We start from the raw sequence: 21,127 nt of genomic DNA on the forward strand, positions 1-21,127 counted from the left end.
CGGCTTTGTTTGTGAGAGAATGGAGATGGTGAATTGTGAGGGAGGCCATGCCTTTTATAGAGGAAGGAGGAGAGGAGGGGCTGCTAGGGTTTTGAATGGGCTGATCCATGTATTTCCTTTTTTTTTTCTTTTCTTTCCTTCTCGATTGAATGATGATCATCTTTGTTGGTCACATGCATTCTCCCTTCTTCTAGACCACATGTATTCTTCAGAATTATCTCTTTGTTCTCTCCTTCCTTTTTCTTCTTTTGTTTCATTCTTTTCTTATTCTTTCCATTTAATGGCCGGATGAACCTTCCCTCCTTTAAGGCTGCATACTTCTTCCTTTTCATCTTATTCAGAAACTAAATTACTTCTTTCCTTTTTCTCCTTTTGTTTCCTTCTTCTCCTCTTTCTTTCCATAATTTCTAAGTCATTATCTCACATTTAATTCTGAAAATAAGGAAAGGAAATAATAAATATAAATCACATATGTTACATAAAATATCGAATAATAAAAATCCTAACCAAACTAGGTTTCCTAGTTCGACAAGGAATACTACTCTATAGCACTCTCGACAATTTCTGCATTTTACACCCGTTTTAGCACCAAAAGGGAACGAATGTCACTAAAGACTCCTAACTCGACTCAATGACTCTATACTACAATACTAAGGGCTAAGTAAAGTACGAATGCAGGTAAAAACATGTTAAGAACGTCGCACAAAGTGCGCCTATCAACTACCCCACACTTGGCTTTTGCTAGTCCCTTAGCAAAATAAAACAAAACTACACAAAACTCTATTGCCCCTAAATGATTGCCTTAGAATCTCAAAACACATAGCTTTCCAGTTTAAGCATTTGCATGTAAGCACATAAATTCCAAGTTTCATAAACATGTTTCATGGTATGAATAAGTAAGAAATGAGACAATAAGCACATAACATGTTTAGTTAATCCAATCCTCCTCAGAAGGTATACAATCTTCTTTTCACTCAGATTTATGGTTATGATTAACACACAAGTATATGCAAGAAAAAGGATAATAAAGCATCAAATAGCTTGCATATTTCATCAAATGAAGGCACTTTCTGAATAACAAAAGGAAAACCTCATTTAACAACTAAGTGCACAAATGGACCAAAACCATATGCTCAACTCTTGTGATCATCTCCACAAACCAAGTTTTGCTCATTTTAAGAATCATTAGGATCATTAGATAAGGTGAATGTTTAGGCTTAGCTAAAGGCATGGAATATCAAGGAATCACAAAGGTAATCCTATAGACTTAACAGAATAATCACCATCCTTATAACACCACACACCATTAAGGGCCAAATATAACAATTTGGGCTCAAACATCATTTTAACCACAAAGTGAACATGGACAAAGGTCAAATAAACATTTGTAGACCTTCAATTTCAACTCAACTCCAAATCACAAATGGAAGACAACATTTTTTCTTTCCTTTTTCTTGTATTGCCGAATTTATCTTTATTTTTCTTTTTTTTTCATCTTTTTTTTCGGCATGCTTAAAAGCTTGTTCATATTTTTTCTCATGTCTTCCACCCCACACTTATTTCATACATCATCACAACATCATCTCAAAAATAGTTCTGCCAAGTCTATAGGACAAGGTAGAGGTAACTATACTAAGCATGGAGATAACATAGGTGATGAAGAAATGCTCAATGTAGGTTCAAATGGGGTTCAACTAAGGGGTCCCAAACAGGGCACATATAGGGATACATGGCTGTTTGGCTAAAGTGGTGGTAATCCTAGAAATGATCCATAAATCCCTTTCAAAATCAAAGCATTTTATGACTTAAAGTTTCAACAATCACAAATGATGAGTTCTAGTAAATTCTAGAGTCCATTAAAAGCTATGGCAGATAGTCATTGAATATGCAAAGAATAATGAGGTTCACAAAACAACCACGAAATTTCATATTATCACTCAAGAAGAAAGCATATATAGGCTCAAAAACTTACAGGTTGTTATGGACTTAAACTAACCAAACATGTATGCCATATTACATTCAATCAAAATCTCACATGTTCATACCAAATCCACATTATCAATGAAACTTACAATTCAATTCTTATGAAATGCAAAACCATCATCTATGCATTTAGAGACAAAATCATCCTAGACTTTAGGGGCATCCTAAGACTCAAAACAACACAATTTTTTTTCGATTTTTAAAACATTTTTTCGAATTTTTTTCTTTATTTTTTTGTTTTTAACATGAAAATAAAGCAAAAATCAGCAAACAATGATCATGCAACTCTACCCCACACTTAGAAAATTACATTGTCCTCAATGTAAGCTCAATAATCAGAATGTAATTCATAAGTATAGAATAAGATCACACATCAACACATATACAAGTCAACCATAAGAGTGAAGGGATAAGAAAATGCAAACTCTCGTAGACGACTCCTCCACAGCTACGATTGAAATGGGTTGCCTCCCATGCAGCGCTTGAGTTTATAGTCCTTTGACTTAGACTCTTCACTTCTTTTCAAGTTGTAGGCGACGCTACTTGGAGTTGTACACCTCCAAATTCGTGCCTCTTTGCTATGACTATCAAAACTCGATGCATGTTCATCCACTCTTAAACTACATTGCATCAAGAGAAAGATAATTAGAAAAGTGGAGATGAGATCTCGAAGAATAAGTTAGTAAAGTGTTAATGATTAAGCTAAAGTTAGTATGAGTTGAATTAATTGCAAATCATGAATCAAAAGTTAGAGTGTGGTAGAACTCCGCTTCTTGCAACACTTGTCGTCCTTCCCAAGTCATTGAAAGCTTCAATCAATTATTAACAATAGAATTCTCCAACTCTTTCTTAAAATCCCTATCTGGCAACTAATGTATACAAAGACATATAAAATGTTAGTGATCAAGTATAAAATGATATAAAAGAAATGTTAGCAATTGAATACAAATATAGTTAAACTTAAAGACAATTTTGTTTCTTTTTTATTCGAAATCTACAAATGTAAGAGTGTCACTAAGTCTAATTGATTTTATTCACACACATTCCTAACTTTTAAGGTACGTGGAGCAGAGGAGCTAACTGTGCAATGGACTGAAACAGCCCCCGGTATGGGTCTCGCTTTATCCGATATACCTTAAAAATTAGAATATCATTTTCTTTTGAAACTATATACATCTATTTATACAAAGTTATTTTCTAAGTTATAAAGTGAGGTGGACGTGCGGCCTAAGTACGTCGTCTAGACACAAACTCATTCCTTTGTTTCAGAAGGCTGGATAGCTAGAATCAGAGATAGTCACAAGGCAGGACTCATTTGTTGGACATCATGGGGGCCACAACCTCGAAAGGATGCTTTCCCAATCGACTCCATCACCGAGATGTATGTCAGTCTATGGGCCTCTGAGATCCAATTTTGTAAACCTTGAACCAGGGTAATGAAAATAGCATAGCCCCTTACTCAGCTCGGAATAACTTTGTGTGTCAGACTGGCCCCAAAGTGTTAATAAAAGCCGCCCTCAACCCCAAGTGACCTTTGCAAGGTACAAATGGAGGGTTAAAGCTAATATTAACAAAATGGACTTTACCTATTCCGTTCACCTTATAACTTACAATAAACTAAGCATAAATAAACATTTAGCTTCCCTAAAAATAAAACTAAGTGTAACAAGTATCCTATATGCATACTACTACAACAATATAACAAAATAACAACTTAACATACACAAATTCTATCACAACTACAAGATTTACGAATTCAAATTTTTTTTTTTAATATTTTCGGTTACTGTTCACATAAGCACTATTTACGATTACTATTCACATAAACAAAATACAATTGTACAATTCACAATAGTAACACTTCAAAGCATTGAGAATTAATCAATTCCCCGGCAACGGCGCCAAAATGATAGATCGTTCGGTTAGAACGTCTATAAAATACCCTGAAAAACATCATCGTTAGTATAGAATAAGCAGGGATCGTTCAGTCCGGGGAATCAAAAGGGCCTCAACACTTATCATGTTATTGGGGGATTTGATTTGGATTCTAAAACTACAACTTAAAATAAATCCTAAATTACTTATATACCATTGATCAACCACTCATCACATAACCAAAACACGAATTCTACTCAAGAAACATGTATGACATGCATAGAACAACATATAGGCAGCAAGTATTTTCGATTCTTCTTAAGTCCATTTCAATTCCAATTCTAATTAGAGTCCGAAGCGGTTCATCTAATCGTTAAGACTTCTTAATTATTTAGAATCAACGAAGCGTTCAATCCTAAACATATGCTAAAGAGAGTTCAACATAACGAAGCGTTCTAGTTAAACAACAAAGTAGCACATAAGCACATTAAGTCGAATTGGAGACATGTTACACAAGCATGGCGTCACTCATCTTGATTAAACATGCAAATTCCTAGAACTATCACAGCCCTATATAAGTATCCATAATTGAAACACGAAGCGCATATTCAATCAATGAACACTTTGGTGAATGAAATCGCAACCTTAGGAGAACCATGGCCTTGGCTTCCTCAAGCATTGATTTAGATGCACAAATTCAAGGAATAAATTGAAATAAAACCTAAATAAAAATCGGAAATCCTACTGCCCATAGATGCTACACACGGATTCATACATCTTTCATGAGTTTATACAATCAAAACATAAAACCAAATAAGTCTGAATTTATGTTCTTCATATATGAAACCGAAAATAACATCCAATGATTCATACAATAAATTCAAAATTTGCAGAAAATAAAAAGAAAGATTATAAGCCATGGATGAATCACACATTAGAAAGCTTGAAGGATGGAGCAAGATGAATTCGGATTTGGAGAGGCAAGGGGATGAGCACGGTTTGGTGATGATGAATGAAGGTTTTGGCTTGAATTTTCTGGATGTTCTTGGGCAGCAATTCGGCTTTGTTTGTGAGAGAATGGAGATGGTGAATTGTGAGGGAGGCCATGCCTTTTATAGAGGAAGGAGGAGAGGAGGGGCTGCTAGGGTTTTGAATGGGCTGATCCATGTATTTCCTTTTTTTTTTCTTTTCTTTCCTTCTCGATTGAATGATGATCATCTTTGTTGGTCACATGCATTCTCCATTCTTCTAGACCACATGCATTCTTCAGAATTATCTCTTTGTTCTCTCCTTCCTTTTTCTTCTTTTGTTTCCTTCTTTTCTTATTCTTTCCATTTAATGGCCGGATGAACCTTCCCTCCTTTAAGGCTGCATACTTCTTCCTTTTCATCTTATTCAGAAACTAAATTACTTCTTTCCTTTTTCTCCTTTTGTTTCCTTTTTCTCCTCTTTCTTTCCATAATTTCTAAGTCATTATCTCACATTTAATTCTGAAAATAAGGAAAGGAAATAATAAATATAAATCACATATGTTACATAAAATATCGAATAATAAAAATCCTAACCAAACTAGGTTTCCTAGTTCAACAAGGAATACTACTCTATAGCACTCTCGACAATTTCTGCATTTTACACCCGTTTTAGCACCAAAAGGGAACGAATGTCACTAAAGACTCCTAACTCGACTCAATGACTCTATACTACAATACTAAGGGCTAAGTAAAGTACGAATGCAGGTAAAAACATGTTAAGAACGTCGCACAAAGTGCGCTTATCAATAACTGTGAGATAAAACGAAAGAAACTTAAAAAAAACTGTAGGATTTCAAGCAATGTAGGAAATCAGAGAGCAAAATGTAATCTAACAATGCTAGAAACCTATCTAAACAGCAAATAGAACATTGTAATTGAAAAATCACACAACATAATTTACCCAAACCGAAATAAACTATGATGATTTGAATGATCACACAAGAAAACGATGACCATTGAGACAAAATTGATGTGAGGTGCGCAGTGATTACCTGAGATCAGAAGATGAACTTCAATGGTGAAATGGCAGATGGAGAAGAACTGACCAGACGGGGAGAGAGAGAGAGAGAGAGAGAGAGAGAGTTTTGATGAGAAAGAGCTTCGATCAAGAGAGAGAGAATGAGAAATTTAGATCGTTACGAGTAATATCAGGTAAAAAGAAGAAGGAAAGGGTATAAAAGTCATAGGGAAAAAAGAAAACATCACCCTTTTATCATTTTGTAAAAGAAAAAAAAACTTTTTATCATTCATACTCTTTAATTAAGGTTATTTTTAACAACTCATAAACTAATGGCTTTAATTAACATTTTGATCTTGAAACAGCCCTTTTCAATAATTTCCCCTACTATAAATTTATTTTTCAAAAGTGGTTACCATGCCAGCTAATCAATTCGTAGCCTACTATGTTGTTTACTCAAAGTTAAATTTGTATGTAAGACAAGTAATTGTGTGCCAAGAATATTATTGGTTAACATACTACAAGTTATTATTTAACTTAGTTAGTATTATATCCTAGGCAATTTACCCGCGCGATGTTGCGGGTTTCTTCTTGTTTATGTTATTTTATATTTGTAAGTAAGGACATGAATTTTGTAACGTAAAGACATTAAAACAAACAACATGACAATACAATTCTACTTTTGAGAAAAAGAAAAAAAGATAGAATCAATAACAAAGACCCTTAAAGTAGAAATTATATCACGTTTGGGAACTCTTTTGCACTACTACAAAGTTGCCTATTAGCACCTCTCTAAATAGTATATCAGTGTGAAAATATCTTCTTAAACAGTATATCAGTGTGAAAATGGTAGTTTATCATACCGATAAAACTATCGGTGGATTTTTTCTTCACCAGACCCGTCAAATAGAGGAAAAAAAAATTCACAGCCCACTTTCCTTTTTGTTCACACCAACACACATGACCGAAACCTTATCCTCTCTCTCTCTCTCTCTAAGACTGATTCATACCTCCTCCAAATTTTATCTCATGGATCTCTCTTTATACATCATCATTCTCTCACTTAGTCTTACATCTTCTCTCACTCAATTAAGAGGTGGACCGGCAAATCTGGAATTTGGATTTGCCGACGTCGACGACGGTTTGGATCTGCCAATGTTAACAACGATTTAGATCTATCATGCTTACTATCAATTAGGTTTGATCTAACGGTATTTGATTTCACACATCTGGTGCATATTTGATTTGTCTTTCTTCTTCTTCTTCTTCTTCTTCATTCAGATACATAGAGAATGGAGGGCCAGCCGACAGCTTTGCTTCAGTGCCAGCGAATCGACTGCAACGCCTCGTTTTTTGACGACAACAACCCCGAAGGCTCTTGCGAATACCATGCTGCGGTACTCTCTTTTTCCCTTTTCTCCAGTACTCGCCACTCTTTATAATCCATCTTTCAAATCATTCATATTGATTCCGCTGCTTCATGCTTTTTATTTGAGCTAAAATATCCCTAATCGAAATCCAAAAATCAATTCGATTGCTTATTTCAGCTCGTGAAAACGCCAATTAGTTCAATCTATGTCTTAATTTTAAGAATGAATTGAAAAATTAGGCATGTTCTACTGTTATGAATGTGATCCAATTGAAATCAATGCGCATTGTGTGTATGTGACATGGATTTTTCACTGTTACGATAGAGTGTGGAAGTTTTAGTTGTGATATGTGAAATCCTGGTTATTATATTTTAATTATGGTTATTCTTTTGCATGTTTTCGCTTAGTTTCGATGGTGTGGTCATCTTCGATTTTATCAGGGAGTAAGTATACGGATATGCTTATTGATTTAGTTATCTTTGGTTTAGTTCAATGGCGTGCTAAGCATTGAGTCTTTGTTTTTTCAGCCTATATTTCATGATGAAGATTAAAGAGTGGAGTTGTTGCAAGAAAAACAATCATGATTTCAGCTTGTTTTTAGAATTAGAAGGGTAAGTGATTATTTTGCTGTTGAATGTATATGATTCTTGTGATCCTTTTTGGTTGATTGTGCAATTGCTCAAGCTTTCTTAGGGTTTTGTTGAGTCAGTTTGTTCTCTCAGAGTATCAAACTGGGTTAACAACCAGTTTAACAAAGCTTAGAAAAATGAAAGGGGAGGAGGAATGGAAGTAGCTTGAAGATTGCTCTGTTGCCAACGTTGGGGATTTCATGTTCAGGATGAAAGGAAATAAAGATTTTGCTAACACGATGTATGAGAAAGAAAAATGTGACCTATGTGGGTCTCTTTTTCTCTCATCTTTTAACAAAGAGGGAAAGTGGCATGTTCGAATTATAATATCGAAGATTTTGCATTGAAGTCTTAGGCTTACAATCAAACTGTCAAAAATGTATGCTCAGTTATTAAAAACAAAATTAAGGAACTACAACGTAATTAATGAACCTTCTTGACACATTGGCATCATGGTAGATATTTCTTCGGATCATATGAATTTTCAACTCCATGTACATTCTCCATTCAACATGATCTAGTTGATCTAAGAGATTTCAATGAACCATCATCAAGCAAATATTAAGCTTCAGAATGCCAAACTACGGATTCTACAACATTATATCTATTCCTATGTTAACCCACCCATCAACTAATCAAATGTCATATCAGATGTCCTAAAAAAATCTAGATTAATCTTAAAACAGAAATCAAAAGATCACCATGAGAATTAAGGCCTTTGTAGGGCCTTCAACTAACATCCATACCAATTTTTGACCACTTCGACCTAGAGCCTCTTGTTGCTTGTTAATAGTTGCATCGTCATTTAAAAATAAAACTCAAAATAAAAAGCAAGAATGTGTAGTTCAAAATCGATCAATAATGTTGAATGAAGATATAGAAGAAGAAGAAGATTTGTGATAAAGTGGGGCCATTATTTGTTCACCAGGTTTGCAATGAAGTAGATAACTAAGGAAAAAACCCAGATCTAGGATGGAGAGCAAAGTAGTGAGAGCAATAACCGAGAAAAAATTATGATACATGTTCATCACCACTGAGTTTTATACAAGGGCAGTGACAAGTCTGTAATTAAAATCAAATGAGGGCAAAATCGCAGCTTCACACAAAGCTTAGCAACAGTGACCAGATCACCAAATAATATATAGTAAATATAACAAATCTTTTTCTGATTCAAATTCATATTACATAAAAATTTAAAACTATAGTGATTTAAAACATTAGATTGCTAATGTGACGTGTGAAGGAGTTATCAGATTAGAAGATTGTTTGTGAAGTTATATTATTGGAAATTTAAAGATTAAGAAGCTATTCAATGCTGCTAAAAGAAGCTCGTCATCCATTGTTTTGATTGAGAACCAGGGCCGGGCCTAGGGGAGGGCAGACTGTTACCCGCACTGGGCCCAGGGCCCAAAGTACTAATTTTTTTATGTTTGTTTATTAATTAAAAACCACGCTTTGTCGATCAATATCTTGTTTCTCGCATTCTCCTCTTCTTTTTCTTCGACATTCAAACTTCAGTCCTTTACAATTCTATCTTTTTATCTTAAATTCTTGATTTTCTAGACTTTTCTCTTCATTATGAAGAATACCTATTGCAGGAATCAAAGAGTTCGGCTGCCGATTGATGTTCTCCTAAACCAAAACTTTTTTCTCTGCTATCTCTATAAATTCGTGATCTTTCACAATTCTTCATCCTCTCTCAATTTCGCACACTCAATTTCTAAAGAATGTTACTCTGATATTCTAAATTCGACAGCTTGTGAGTTCGGAGATTCATATAATTCCCTATTTTTCAATCTGGTTTTGCCATTAAAGAAGGTTTCAAGTTTTATTTCGAATCTCTAGGTTCCAAACCCGAAAATTTTCTTCTTCTTTTGAATAAAAAAATTATATAAAGACTCTTTTTTTCCGCACTAGGCCTTAAATCTCTCAGGGCTGGCCCTGTTGAGAACATTGATATTATTGGAAAGTGAAGAAACATGATGATTTGTCGCTGGAAAGCTGATTACGTGCACATTTATACACGTAATTACTATTTAAACGCATGAATTGAGTTAACCTCAAGTTAATTATAATGTAATTAATTCATTTTTGTTTATTTTGTAGAAAATAAGCGGAATTGTGAAAATCGTGCGAAATTAAAGTCAATGGAGCTTCCGTCAAAAGGACGAAATAGTGCGTGCAGATCAAAGTTGGTCAACGTCATCAATAGATCAGAAACTACTTGTCGATCGTGTGCGTGGAATTGCAAGACGAGGATGCACGAGAGAAGAAAAAGAAGAAAATAAATTAGAAAAGAAAAAAAAAACACATGCTGACATCAGTTTTTAATTGTCTAATCAAACGCGGATGTCAGCGAACCACCTTCCTCATGCGCACCCGTCCCCTGTTCCTCTCCTCTCTTTCTCTGTACAATCACATACCGACACCTGGCGCTTATCCATTCTCTTTCCCTGCAGCTGCTCACACCGTAGCCTTCCCCTCTTAATTAAAACTCTCACATCCTCTCGCTCTCTTCTCTACACACAGAAGTTATGGTGAGTGTACTAGGAACTTTGTAGTTCATACGTTCTGTATACCTATGTGGGGTTCTAGAATTAGTATTTTTTTGGTATATCGATTTTGTACTCCTCGCTAATCTGTAAAAAAAACTTGACCCGTTTCTCTAGGAAACAAAAACAAAAACAAAAAAAAGGCATCAACCGCATGAGTGAGAAATTTGCTCTAAAAAAGGAGAGATAATTCAAGTCATCATCTAACAGGATGACTCATCGTTCCTATGAGTTTTTGATTGCATTGACCCTACGGAGTTAATTATTTTGCTGCCTGATAAACTCAATTTCCTAAGACTTTTAGATTTCATGTATTAATTATCTGATTAATACTTTGTTATTTGTAAAAATATGTCACAAGTTTTTCGTATATATTGGTATGAAGGGATCCTATATATGGATCGGTATATCATTACGTTGCCAAAGACCTGGAGCTACTGCTCCTAGCAGCACAGTACAAAGCTGCCAGTAGAACACAACCACTGCTTCTCTTCCTCATTTGCGCCTCCTAGTGTCTTTCCCATTGCCATTGATCTTGACCTTTTCCTGCAGCAGCCTTGAGAATTTCTCCTGGTCCATAAATTCCAGCACCTAACCGGAACTACTTCATTGACAGAATAGTTACCACTCTATTGAACATCAATATTTGAAACACTGCATTCCAGTTAGAAAAGTTCAACGATTTTATTCCCATACTTGGTCCTGAACTCCTAATTATGCTTTTTGTACGAGGACAGAAGTACCTAGTTAAATGCATGCCACGATACCTACAAATAGTTAACAATTACAAATAACCAAAGAAGCCAAGTAACAGGCCACAACAAACAAAAGAAAGTGATCTCAAATAACTTGACAGTGTTACTAGTACATGTTCAAAGCTGGGGCGACTGAGTGTCATCTAACAAAATTCACCCAGTTCCTGCATCCTACTAATCACTCTTCTTCGTTAATCCTAATGAACACCGAGATATTTACATATACCAGGTGGCCCACATTGTCTAGTACCACATTCAAACATGTTGCAACAATTGATGTCATTTAAACATTGGATGATACCGTAGACAGTAGTTAAATGCATATCGACTGCCACATCATGTAATTCATATATGGTACCAGAAAGTGTAGTCTATTGCATTATCCTAAGCAAGAAACCAAAAACATTCATCAGTCTTTAAAGCATCGATTTGCGCCTCTGCACTTTTGATCGCTTCTTAGATGTTGCAGGACCATTTGCATCATCTTTCTGCCTTTTAACCCCATTACTCAGAGTGCCAGCTTTCACAGCCTCAGTGGTCTTCTTATAAGTGACAACATTGGTCACGATGGCATACATAAGAACCTCAGTTTTAGGGCTCGTGATAAAGTTTCTGTCAACAATAGCATTCTTGCCGCAGCATGATTCATCAGTGGCTATGTCTCTGAGCTTCTGCATTGTGGCCTCTTTATCAAGCTTACAATGGTTTGTTGAAACCTGCACCATAACAAGTCACAAATTTGTCAGATTTCCCACAAGAGAGCTGAAGATATTCAAGACTCGTTCTTGCAGAGCTTATGTCAGAATCATTATCTACTTTGATCAAAATTTGGGCATGGCTAGCAATATCAGTTCAAAACAAAGACACCACTGCAAAACCAAGGATAGCATCATCCCTTTGTGAAAGCCTGAAAGGTGTATCACCATGCTTATTGACTCACCTCCCAATTGACAGAAATATTAATTTTTGTGAATCGACAGCCACAACCATCAATGAAGTTGAATTTCAAAACCATTTCAACTGATTTTGACTGTAAGGTTCTCCTGATACATATTGAACACAAAAATGTGAGAGCATGTGTTAGATAATGGGCTGCTCCAAGCAATTCATCATCAAGAGTCAAAATAAAAGCTTTTTTTCACAGAATCCACCCTTTTTTTTTCTATGGATCAAACAGCTTTCTCATTTTCACTTGGACAAGCTTTATAATTGAGCTTAAGTACTTCTGAGGCCTATTCATATATAAAATTGATTCAACAGTCGCTATACCTTTTCAGTTGAAATGGCTCATTTTCTAGAATAGCTGCTTTGTAGTCTTGGTTATCTAAGAAGGATATCTGGGAAGCAAAACATAGTTGGATGGTTGGCATCAGTTATGAGCAATTGTTGTATACCAAGTAATCATCAAGATGATTTATAAAATCACAAATAAAAGTGAAAAATACAACATAGTGAAAACAATGCACATATATCATATTTCTTGCTTGTACAACTTGAACTTTCTGCAAATCCATGCATCAGGTTTAAAATTTGACCATTTTCCTCAACAATTTTGCGCATAGCAAGCAAATAAAACCAGTAAACAACCAATGTCCTCTCTTCTAATATCATTGATCTCATCATTTAGAAGCATCTCTCCTCCTCTCATTATATCCAACCAAATTTATAACCTGGTATAATAACCCATAATTCAATAAAAAATCACAGTTGATGTCGCAACTGAGGTATCTTCGGCCGGGATTTTTATAGAAGTTTAGAACAGAGCAAGTAAGATTAGTGTGCTAAATGGGCCAGTTCTTAATCTAAATATCTAATTGCTTATCCGGTCATTAGAGCATCTCCAACCCACGTCCCAAAACCTACCATAGGTTTTGGGTTTTGTAAGAATTGATCTCCAACCCACTCTCTAAGCTGAGCTAAAATAGGATTTACCCAAAATCAGTCCTATTTTGACTCAACCAAATAGGACCAAACCTATAATTTATGAGCCAAGTGGGTGTGGGCCAACATTAGATTTTATATTTATAAACCATAAAGTGATCATGTATGATATCAAATGTTTAAGCAATGAGAATGAAATTAGTTTTGATTAAAATATGCACGGTTTTCAACTCTATGTATACTATTGTTTAATCATAATACAAATGATTCTTAAACATTAAAGGTTTAGGTTTTGACTCCATGGTTGGAGATGCAAAGTCTATATGAATAATTTATAAGATTGAGTAGCCTAAAATTAAAATTCAGGTTTGAGTTTTAGGCCAAAAGTTGGAGATGCCCTTAGGAGTAAAACCAATCAACAAGATCCCTTCATAAATCGAGTATTAGGCTTACTGTGATTTGGACAGGTGTGTTGGCTACAAATTCTGGGTTTCATGAGGGAAATGGTTAAGGTAGTTAACGACCAACGTAGACACAAGCCATGTAGACAAACTTACCGGTAGAATGGATGGAAGTACCGAATGGAAACATGGTTTTAGTTTATGTACAACTAGAAGAGTTCAGAAAATCACGGTGCCAAAAAAATCCAGCAGACGATAGTTCTGGGTACCATATGAGGTTGTTCCCTTTGTTGAGGATTATACCAGTAGAGTCCAAAAGAATTAGCTACCCCAAAAGCACCTATTCTCAGTGCTACATAAAATTTGAGAAATATTTACCAGCAAAATGGGTTTCCATAGCTAACTGTAGGCAAAAAGTATTATCAAGTTTTCAATATCCCTTATCAATAAGAAATGCTTGGTGAAGATGGTCAACCCCTTCAATGTTTGCAGTTATTAATTTATTTTGAAGGAAAACCTGTATTCATATCTGTAAGATGACATGAATGCAAACCTCATTTATCTAGGACTTCAACTAAGCTATGAATATAAACACGAGGAGATTGCAGCCTCATTTATGACCCAAGTACTAACATCAGCAAAATGATATCTTATAAAATCACCTCAATAGATTTGATGAATGACAATGGGGCTTTGAGTCCGTGTACACTTGCTATCCGGAGGTTCCAGTTGACATACTTTTCATCTGTAATTCGAGCCAATGAATTATATGAAAAATTGTGAATCATAGCCTTGACTGAATGGTATACAATACAGTCAACTTCTGGGAGTTGTAGCGAGATAGAACGAGCAATCCATTTCATATATGAAGCCTACTTAGTAACCAGCCCTTTTTTATTTTCTATACAGAAGTATATGTATGTTAGTAGATTCACTATTGCAGTGACTTCTAAGTTGATACAAATATGGCATATTGGCAACAAAACTACCAAGAAAACAAAAACAAAATTATATGCTGGAAGTGTCCTCAGGTGCTGTTGTGTCTGGTTGTCTATATCTATGATCTACTATGCAAAGATAATAATATAAAAGATGCATCTTGTTATAAAGCAAGGACACATTTTACAGGCCAGGCTCTCCAGAACAGTAATACAAGGATAAACTCCATTGAGAAAAGACAGCCAAGTAAATAAAACAATATCAATCCACAATCCAGGAAGTAACTTGAGGAAAAAACAACAAAAATAAAAAATGGAGTTTACTTTTCAGTCAAATGTAAGTTTGTAAGCTTAAAACAGAGATACACAAAGCACGTACTTTGGGTATAACACAAGCATGCATGTTTTTGTCCATACACCTAACTGCAAACTATGTAACTTAGCATGAATCCAGATTACCTATACTCAGGGCTTGAGTTAGAATGATCTGCAAAAGATCTATCCGAACAAATGGAGGAATCCGTAGATTTAGAATGTCCAAGACACCTGATATAACCTGTGATACAAATGAATAAATAATATCACAGTCTGAAAAGAAACTAAACCAACTGCACCTCAGCATTCTGATTATATATCTGGTAAGACCCAAAGGTTAATACATTACTGCATCAGAAATGTAGGCCAATGCAGGACACTAAGGTTCCTCCAATACATCCAATAATAATAATAATAATCCTTTAGATAGTAATAATAATAATAATAATAATCCTTAGATAGTAAGTCATCAGCCAAAAACAAAAATTCCTTAGATAGTAAGGTATAGTAACTATACCTTATCTACAAGCCCATGGATCAATAAAGCTGCCTTCTTGTCCTTGGGAGTATTCTGAGAAATTAAATGAATCATATAAGACAATTGTAAGATCAATGAGCATGTATGTAAAACAGTGTTGGGGGGGGGGGGTGAATTTATGGGGCAACAGGGGTGAAATAAGTTTGAATGATCAATTTTCTATCTGTACGGAGATATAGTTTCCTAGAAACAATAACTTGAAAAGACATTAAGCAGGTGGGGGTAAAAATAAAGATGGCATTACCTGAAGATTAACAATTACAATCTTTCCCCCACCACGAAGTGATCTCAGAGGTAGATTGCATGCTGGAGTGATCTGCAAACTGCAGTATAATAACAATCAGAAAGCCAAGTCTTTGCTATTGTATCCTACAAGATGCTTCATGGTACAAAAAGTAATATTTACTACTATAAAGCCGACACCTAGAAGCTTCACCAAAAAGTGAAATGCCAAATCTACCCCCTGTATTGGTAAATTCTGATAAACAAACAAGAGGGATATTATAAACAAGAAAAACAGAAAAAAAAAGATAAAAAGAAGAAAAAAAAAGAAAAAAAACGTTATTATATTTGTGGGGAGAAGAAAATGAGAACGTGGCAGTTCTTTTGCACGCGAGTTGCACGGGTCAGGATGCTAGTAAATATAATGAGAATTATAACTAAGAATTCAAACACTCAAATATTTCTACTTCATGCCTCCCTAGTTATTTAATTAGGAGATGTTATATTTATTTCCAGTTTCAATTTGGCAGATTTTCCAGACGAAAGTGCTTCCAAACCAGAAATTAATTGGTAGTCTGTGGTTGCATAATTGCCAAAAAAATGACAGGCCCAAGATCTTATAACACGCAATGCCTATTAAAATACCAAAGCACCAAAGTATATTAATAGATAAATAGTGATGCTGGATTCTCTAAAAAAATGTTAAAAAAACAACTCTAATTCTCTGCATCAAAGTTCATTAAAAACCGTCATATATTAAAGCTATAGAACACATGTATAAATTAGTAAGTGGGATGCAAATGAAAATATTGTTTCTTTGTGATGACTTCTTCGGATTTCCGTGGATGAACCATCATAAAACTTTCTAACTGTACATCTAAGCTCATTTAATGTACACCTGTGTATTTTATGTGAAACAAACCCATAGTTTTGGATAATTGAGTCAAATTATTTTTACCTTTTCCTTCAATAGAAAAAAAGAATTAATAAAGTTTGGACAGCTAAATTAGGGTCTTCCTGTTATTGCCATTACCTTGTTCCCAAACATAAAACAACATCAGCCATTCTGCAATGCTTTTCAGCCGGATTCATCTCCTTTGAGGGCAATGCATCCTAAAAATGAGAGAGAGAGAGAGAGAGGGTCAGGTTTCGTCAAACAAATCTATCTATTTTAAGAAAGGTTAGTACATGTCCCACCCCATTTGCGCTCACTTTCACTTTTTGTGTAACAGTTTTCACATGATTTATTAGTTGAAACTAAAACCCTTGCATCTAATGGGCATTCAATTAGCAACAAAATAAATAGCAAGCAGTACCTCCCAATCAAGAACTGTATCCTTAAGCTTTGCTCCACAATTTTTATCTGAGCACCTTCGGGAAGTCTCCTTTAGGCCAATAGTTTCTACCTCAAAATCACGTATATACCTTGAGATGTGTCAATATTATATTAGATATCAATTAATGAAAGTTGGATATAACTATCCTTTTAATAAACAAACAGTTCATGACTTTGTGTGGAGAGAGAGAGAGAGAGAGAGAGAGAGAGAGAGAGAGAGAGAGAGAGTGCCAGAGACCATGATATTTATATAAAATAGGCTAATATGCAGCAAGCCTTACTCAATGCCACAAGATGGGCAGACTTCCATGAAGGAGTTACCATGCAACTCTGCCAGTTTCTTCCTTGGTATTCCAGATCGAAGATGGAGGCCATCAACATTCTAGCATTTAGTAAGTAAATAGCTAATGAGAATGTAGACAAAATAGATACTATCTGGAATTAGCACAGAAGCACCACAATTGAAATAAAATTTGAAAAATAAACAAATATATGGTAAAAAAAAAACAGAAAAAGAAGAGGAAAGGAATGGGAGTGATGGAGTCAGCCAAAACTATATGTTCCGGATGACTGCAAGAGGTTAGTAGCATGAAAGAGATTCTATGTCATGTATCTAGTTTGAAGTAGTTATCAATCTTCAAGATACTGGATTTTCTAGGAGCAGAAAAAGAGTACAAAACTCATACCTGGCTAATAACAAACTTCAGTATGCCAGCTCTCTCCAGAGCAACCAAAGCCATATGAGTCAAGCTTGGTCTTGCACGATGAAATGGCAATGATGCTTCTGGCAAGGCTTTGCCTTCACGCTGCAGTAGTAAATGGAAATCAGTTTCCCACAAATTCATAGAATATAGTCAACGCATTAGAGGGATGAACTTGAAAAGGCCAATTTGAACTTTTCTCAAATCATTTGCACTTTTAATGTTCATGCAGTAAGAGTGATGTAACAGAAGTGATTTTTCATATATATTTTATAGTGGTTATAAACTCTTTTTAATTGCAAACTGACATAAGCAGCCTAATGAGTTTACCCTATGTCGAACACTTGAACCACAGTAGTTAACATATAGGAGAAGCAAAGGAAGATACAGGAGCTCTATGAAAGAAAAGAAACTAGAGTAGATTGTTACTGATTTTGCAGGGATGAAAAATGAAACAGAAACCATTTAAATCAAAATGTCAAAAGGGTACATTTCTCAAGGATGCCAGGGCGATCATGTTGAACATAAGACCTTCAAAACTCAGATTCAATTCAATGAAAATAGTTTCCTCCAACCAAGAAGCTGCTCTAAGAAAAATATATTTAAGTGTTTAACATAGAACTTCAAGATGGAGAAGGAAAAAACTTAATCCACAATATCAGGGTCCTCACCTGAAGAGTCCAAATTCCCTTAGGACCTCGAAAATCAGGTATACCGCAAGAAGTTGATATTCCTGCACCTGTAAACACCACTAGATGCTTACTCTGCAAGAATAAAGAAGAATATTGAAGAACTTGACAAAACAGATCATATATTCTTTTCTTAAAAAAAAAAATATAGATAAGAAGCTGATGACAAGGGTAGGTCTAAACCTTCTGTACAAGTGCCGCAAGCTGTTCAATCTGCAATTGCGGAAACAAAAGACCACAAAAGCAGACAGTGATGTAAGTATAGCAATCATATGTATTCATAATATCTTGTGTTAGCATAGTCAACAAACACAGAAAAGATCATAAGAATAAGCAAGCTCAAAAGCGTAACCTATATGCAGTGGAAATTACTAAACACATCTCAAGACATCCAAGATTTTGAAATAATCTTCAACAGAATATGTGTCAAAATCGAAGAAAATGTATATTTAAAAAAGAATTTAATAATTCAAGTATAACAATCTTCCAAATTGCTTAACCAAAGTAAATTAACTGAGGGATATATTCAGGACTCTTGAATTCTTAATGACATATGCATATCCTCATTCCTCAACAATGCAACCACAGAAATACACACACAAGAGAGAGTTTCAGATTCAACATCAGATTGCATCGAAACTCCGATTGGACAGAATAAACTTATGAACCACATTGCATTAAAATCCATATATTTAATCAAATGAACCAGATATTTGGGATTTCTAGTAACCATGTGAACAAACCCTACAAGGGTTAAGAACCAGTTGATTAATCATAGAGAAGAAAGACAAAGATTGTGACTTTGTCTGACTCCATTCAAATACGTGGACTACGTCCCATCTAAACATGTCAAATTACAGCTTTATATACCAAATACATAAGTATTTAACAAGGGCAAAGGTATTGGAGCAATGCCCAAACCCAGATAGCAGATCTTAATAAGCATACAAATATATCAAAAACAAGTATGTTCAACATTCAACTAAAGCTAGAATTGGCCCAATTTATGCAGAAAACCTAAGAACCATCAATGGGTATCAAGATTCCAGAAGGTCAACAAAGTTCACAAACATTAAGAAAAGAAAACATTGCTGGAAAAAGAGAGAGAGAGAGAGAGAGACAGAGAGAGGGAAAGGGAACACGAAACCTTTTGCTGCAAAACGTCAGGTGTGTCGAAATGTTCAGACATTCCGACGCTGCCGACATCTTCAATGTAGGAAAGCTTCTCTGCATAACCCAAGGACATGGCTGAATTGGGTACTTTCTTCTCTGGAGAAACACTGTGCGTCTTTGGAGTAAGAACACGAATAAGGGAGAGTGGTGAGTTTATGGCTCCTAACGTGTTCTGTTTCTTTTCTTTGTTCCCTCTCTGTTGCTCAGAGTTTATGACTCCTTTTAGGAGACTCCACAGCTAAAATAAATAAGTAATTTTTATTTTTATTTTGAAGGGCAAACATTCCCAAACAACCATTGTGCCAAATTCAGTTTACTCTTTTCTCAAAAAAAAAAAAACAAAAAATTTCAGATTACTCTTAGTTAAGTTTGTAGTCAAGCTTTATTTTATTTAATTTTTGTCATAAACTTTGTAGTAATATTTGTACATATGTTTCACCTCGATGAACACGATACGAGTATAGAACCATCTCCAAAAGTATAGCCGATTTGAAATTTCTTAAGAATTTGTTAAATTTTTAGGTAAATTAGAGGTCCAGCAGAATTGTTAAATTCAATATAGGCTAAATTGAGTTGCTAAATTTGTCAACATTGCTGAAGAAATAACTAAAGATGAGTTTCCCATATTACCGGTGAATTCTACCCGTTTCGATCAATTATATCCAGCTTTCTACTTCAACTCAAGATGTTGCATAGCAGCAACCATTCTTTTGTTGTTCTTGAAACATGAAACATCATTAGATTAGCTTGAGTGGGTTTAACTTTGTTGACAGTCCTCAGCCTGCTAAACTATATATAAGGATATTAATTGTAATTATTCATAGTAAGAACATTCCCACAATACATTGGTTAATGGCACTGGTCTTATTTCTCGGAGTTGCTCACAGCAGAAAGCAACCAACCGTTTCAGGTCGGGGAAGAGTGGACGGGTTTGTATGGTATTTAAAGCTGCGAAGAGGCATGAATTTGAGTGATAAACAATTTTTCTTATCCTTGTCGACCTTAGTAATATCAACTTCAAATTGAAATAGTTTGACAGCACCGTATGCCTTATGAGAAACCAACTCATTATAAGCAGGAGCGTCTTCCTCAGGGAGATCGGTTTCGGCCACAACTAGGCAGGCTTTATGGCAACTCTGTCATCCTCGGATCACCGAATTTTTTTTTTTTTATGGTTTCTTGGTTTTCAATTAAGGACATAAGATATACCAATAGACACCAAGGTTGATATATAACTGATGGCAATCATAATTTTCGTGTCATCGCGACCCTGCAGGTCCACGACTAAATCTTTGTTACGAAAGGGAAAAGGGCCACCCCCGCACATAGTAGGGACTCGTCTCCATTCTCTGTTGGGATGGGCAACGTCGAAACAGAACACCGGACATTGTCGTCGATCGTGGCAGGCAAAGATCTCTGTGCCGGCGTTGCATAAGAGAAGTTGCCGTCTGCATGATATTATATGGTCTCCATAAGCAGTGATAGAGTATGTGTAATGATCAGTCTGACTGAGAATAATGATATTACTACACTCATATTTAGGATTTGAAAGCAAAAATAATGAAGAAGACAATACTATTATTTCTGACGATATATCGCAAACTCAGACGTCGACGGAGTTCAGAATTCCATTATTGGGTCTGTCTTCGAACTCATCACCCCCGTACGTACAATGTGAACCCTACAGTTTTAAAGAGCCGTATACAAACACAAACCAATCATGCATGGAGGGCAGTCTGGTAATCTCAAAGCTCCAACTAGTGGTCGCGAACCGTTAACG

At 35.3% G+C, this 21,127-nt stretch overlaps 1 protein-coding gene across 1 annotated transcript; it reads right to left on the reverse strand.

Moving 5' to 3' along the window:
- Positions 1-11,223: 11,223 nt before the first annotated feature.
- LOC126787852 (NAD-dependent protein deacetylase SRT1) lies at positions 11,224-19,522 on the reverse strand. The gene is made up of 14 exons (XM_050513762.1): positions 19,322-19,522; positions 18,358-18,387; positions 18,157-18,249; positions 17,471-17,590; positions 17,066-17,166; positions 16,765-16,873; positions 16,482-16,561; positions 15,471-15,549; positions 15,206-15,259; positions 14,833-14,929; positions 14,098-14,180; positions 12,423-12,490; positions 12,094-12,196; positions 11,224-11,869 (listed from the first exon to the last, which is right to left on the reverse strand). Exons 1-14 carry the CDS (start codon positions 19,418-19,420, stop codon positions 11,570-11,572), a joined length of 1,416 nt encoding a protein of 471 aa, XP_050369719.1. The 5' UTR covers positions 19,421-19,522; the 3' UTR covers positions 11,224-11,569.
- Between the last annotated feature and the right edge of the window lie 1,605 nt (positions 19,523-21,127).

This window comes from Argentina anserina, chromosome 3 (assembly GCF_933775445.1).
Source record: "Argentina anserina chromosome 3, drPotAnse1.1, whole genome shotgun sequence".
In the NCBI taxonomy this organism is placed as follows: Eukaryota; Viridiplantae; Streptophyta; class Magnoliopsida; order Rosales; family Rosaceae; genus Argentina; species Argentina anserina.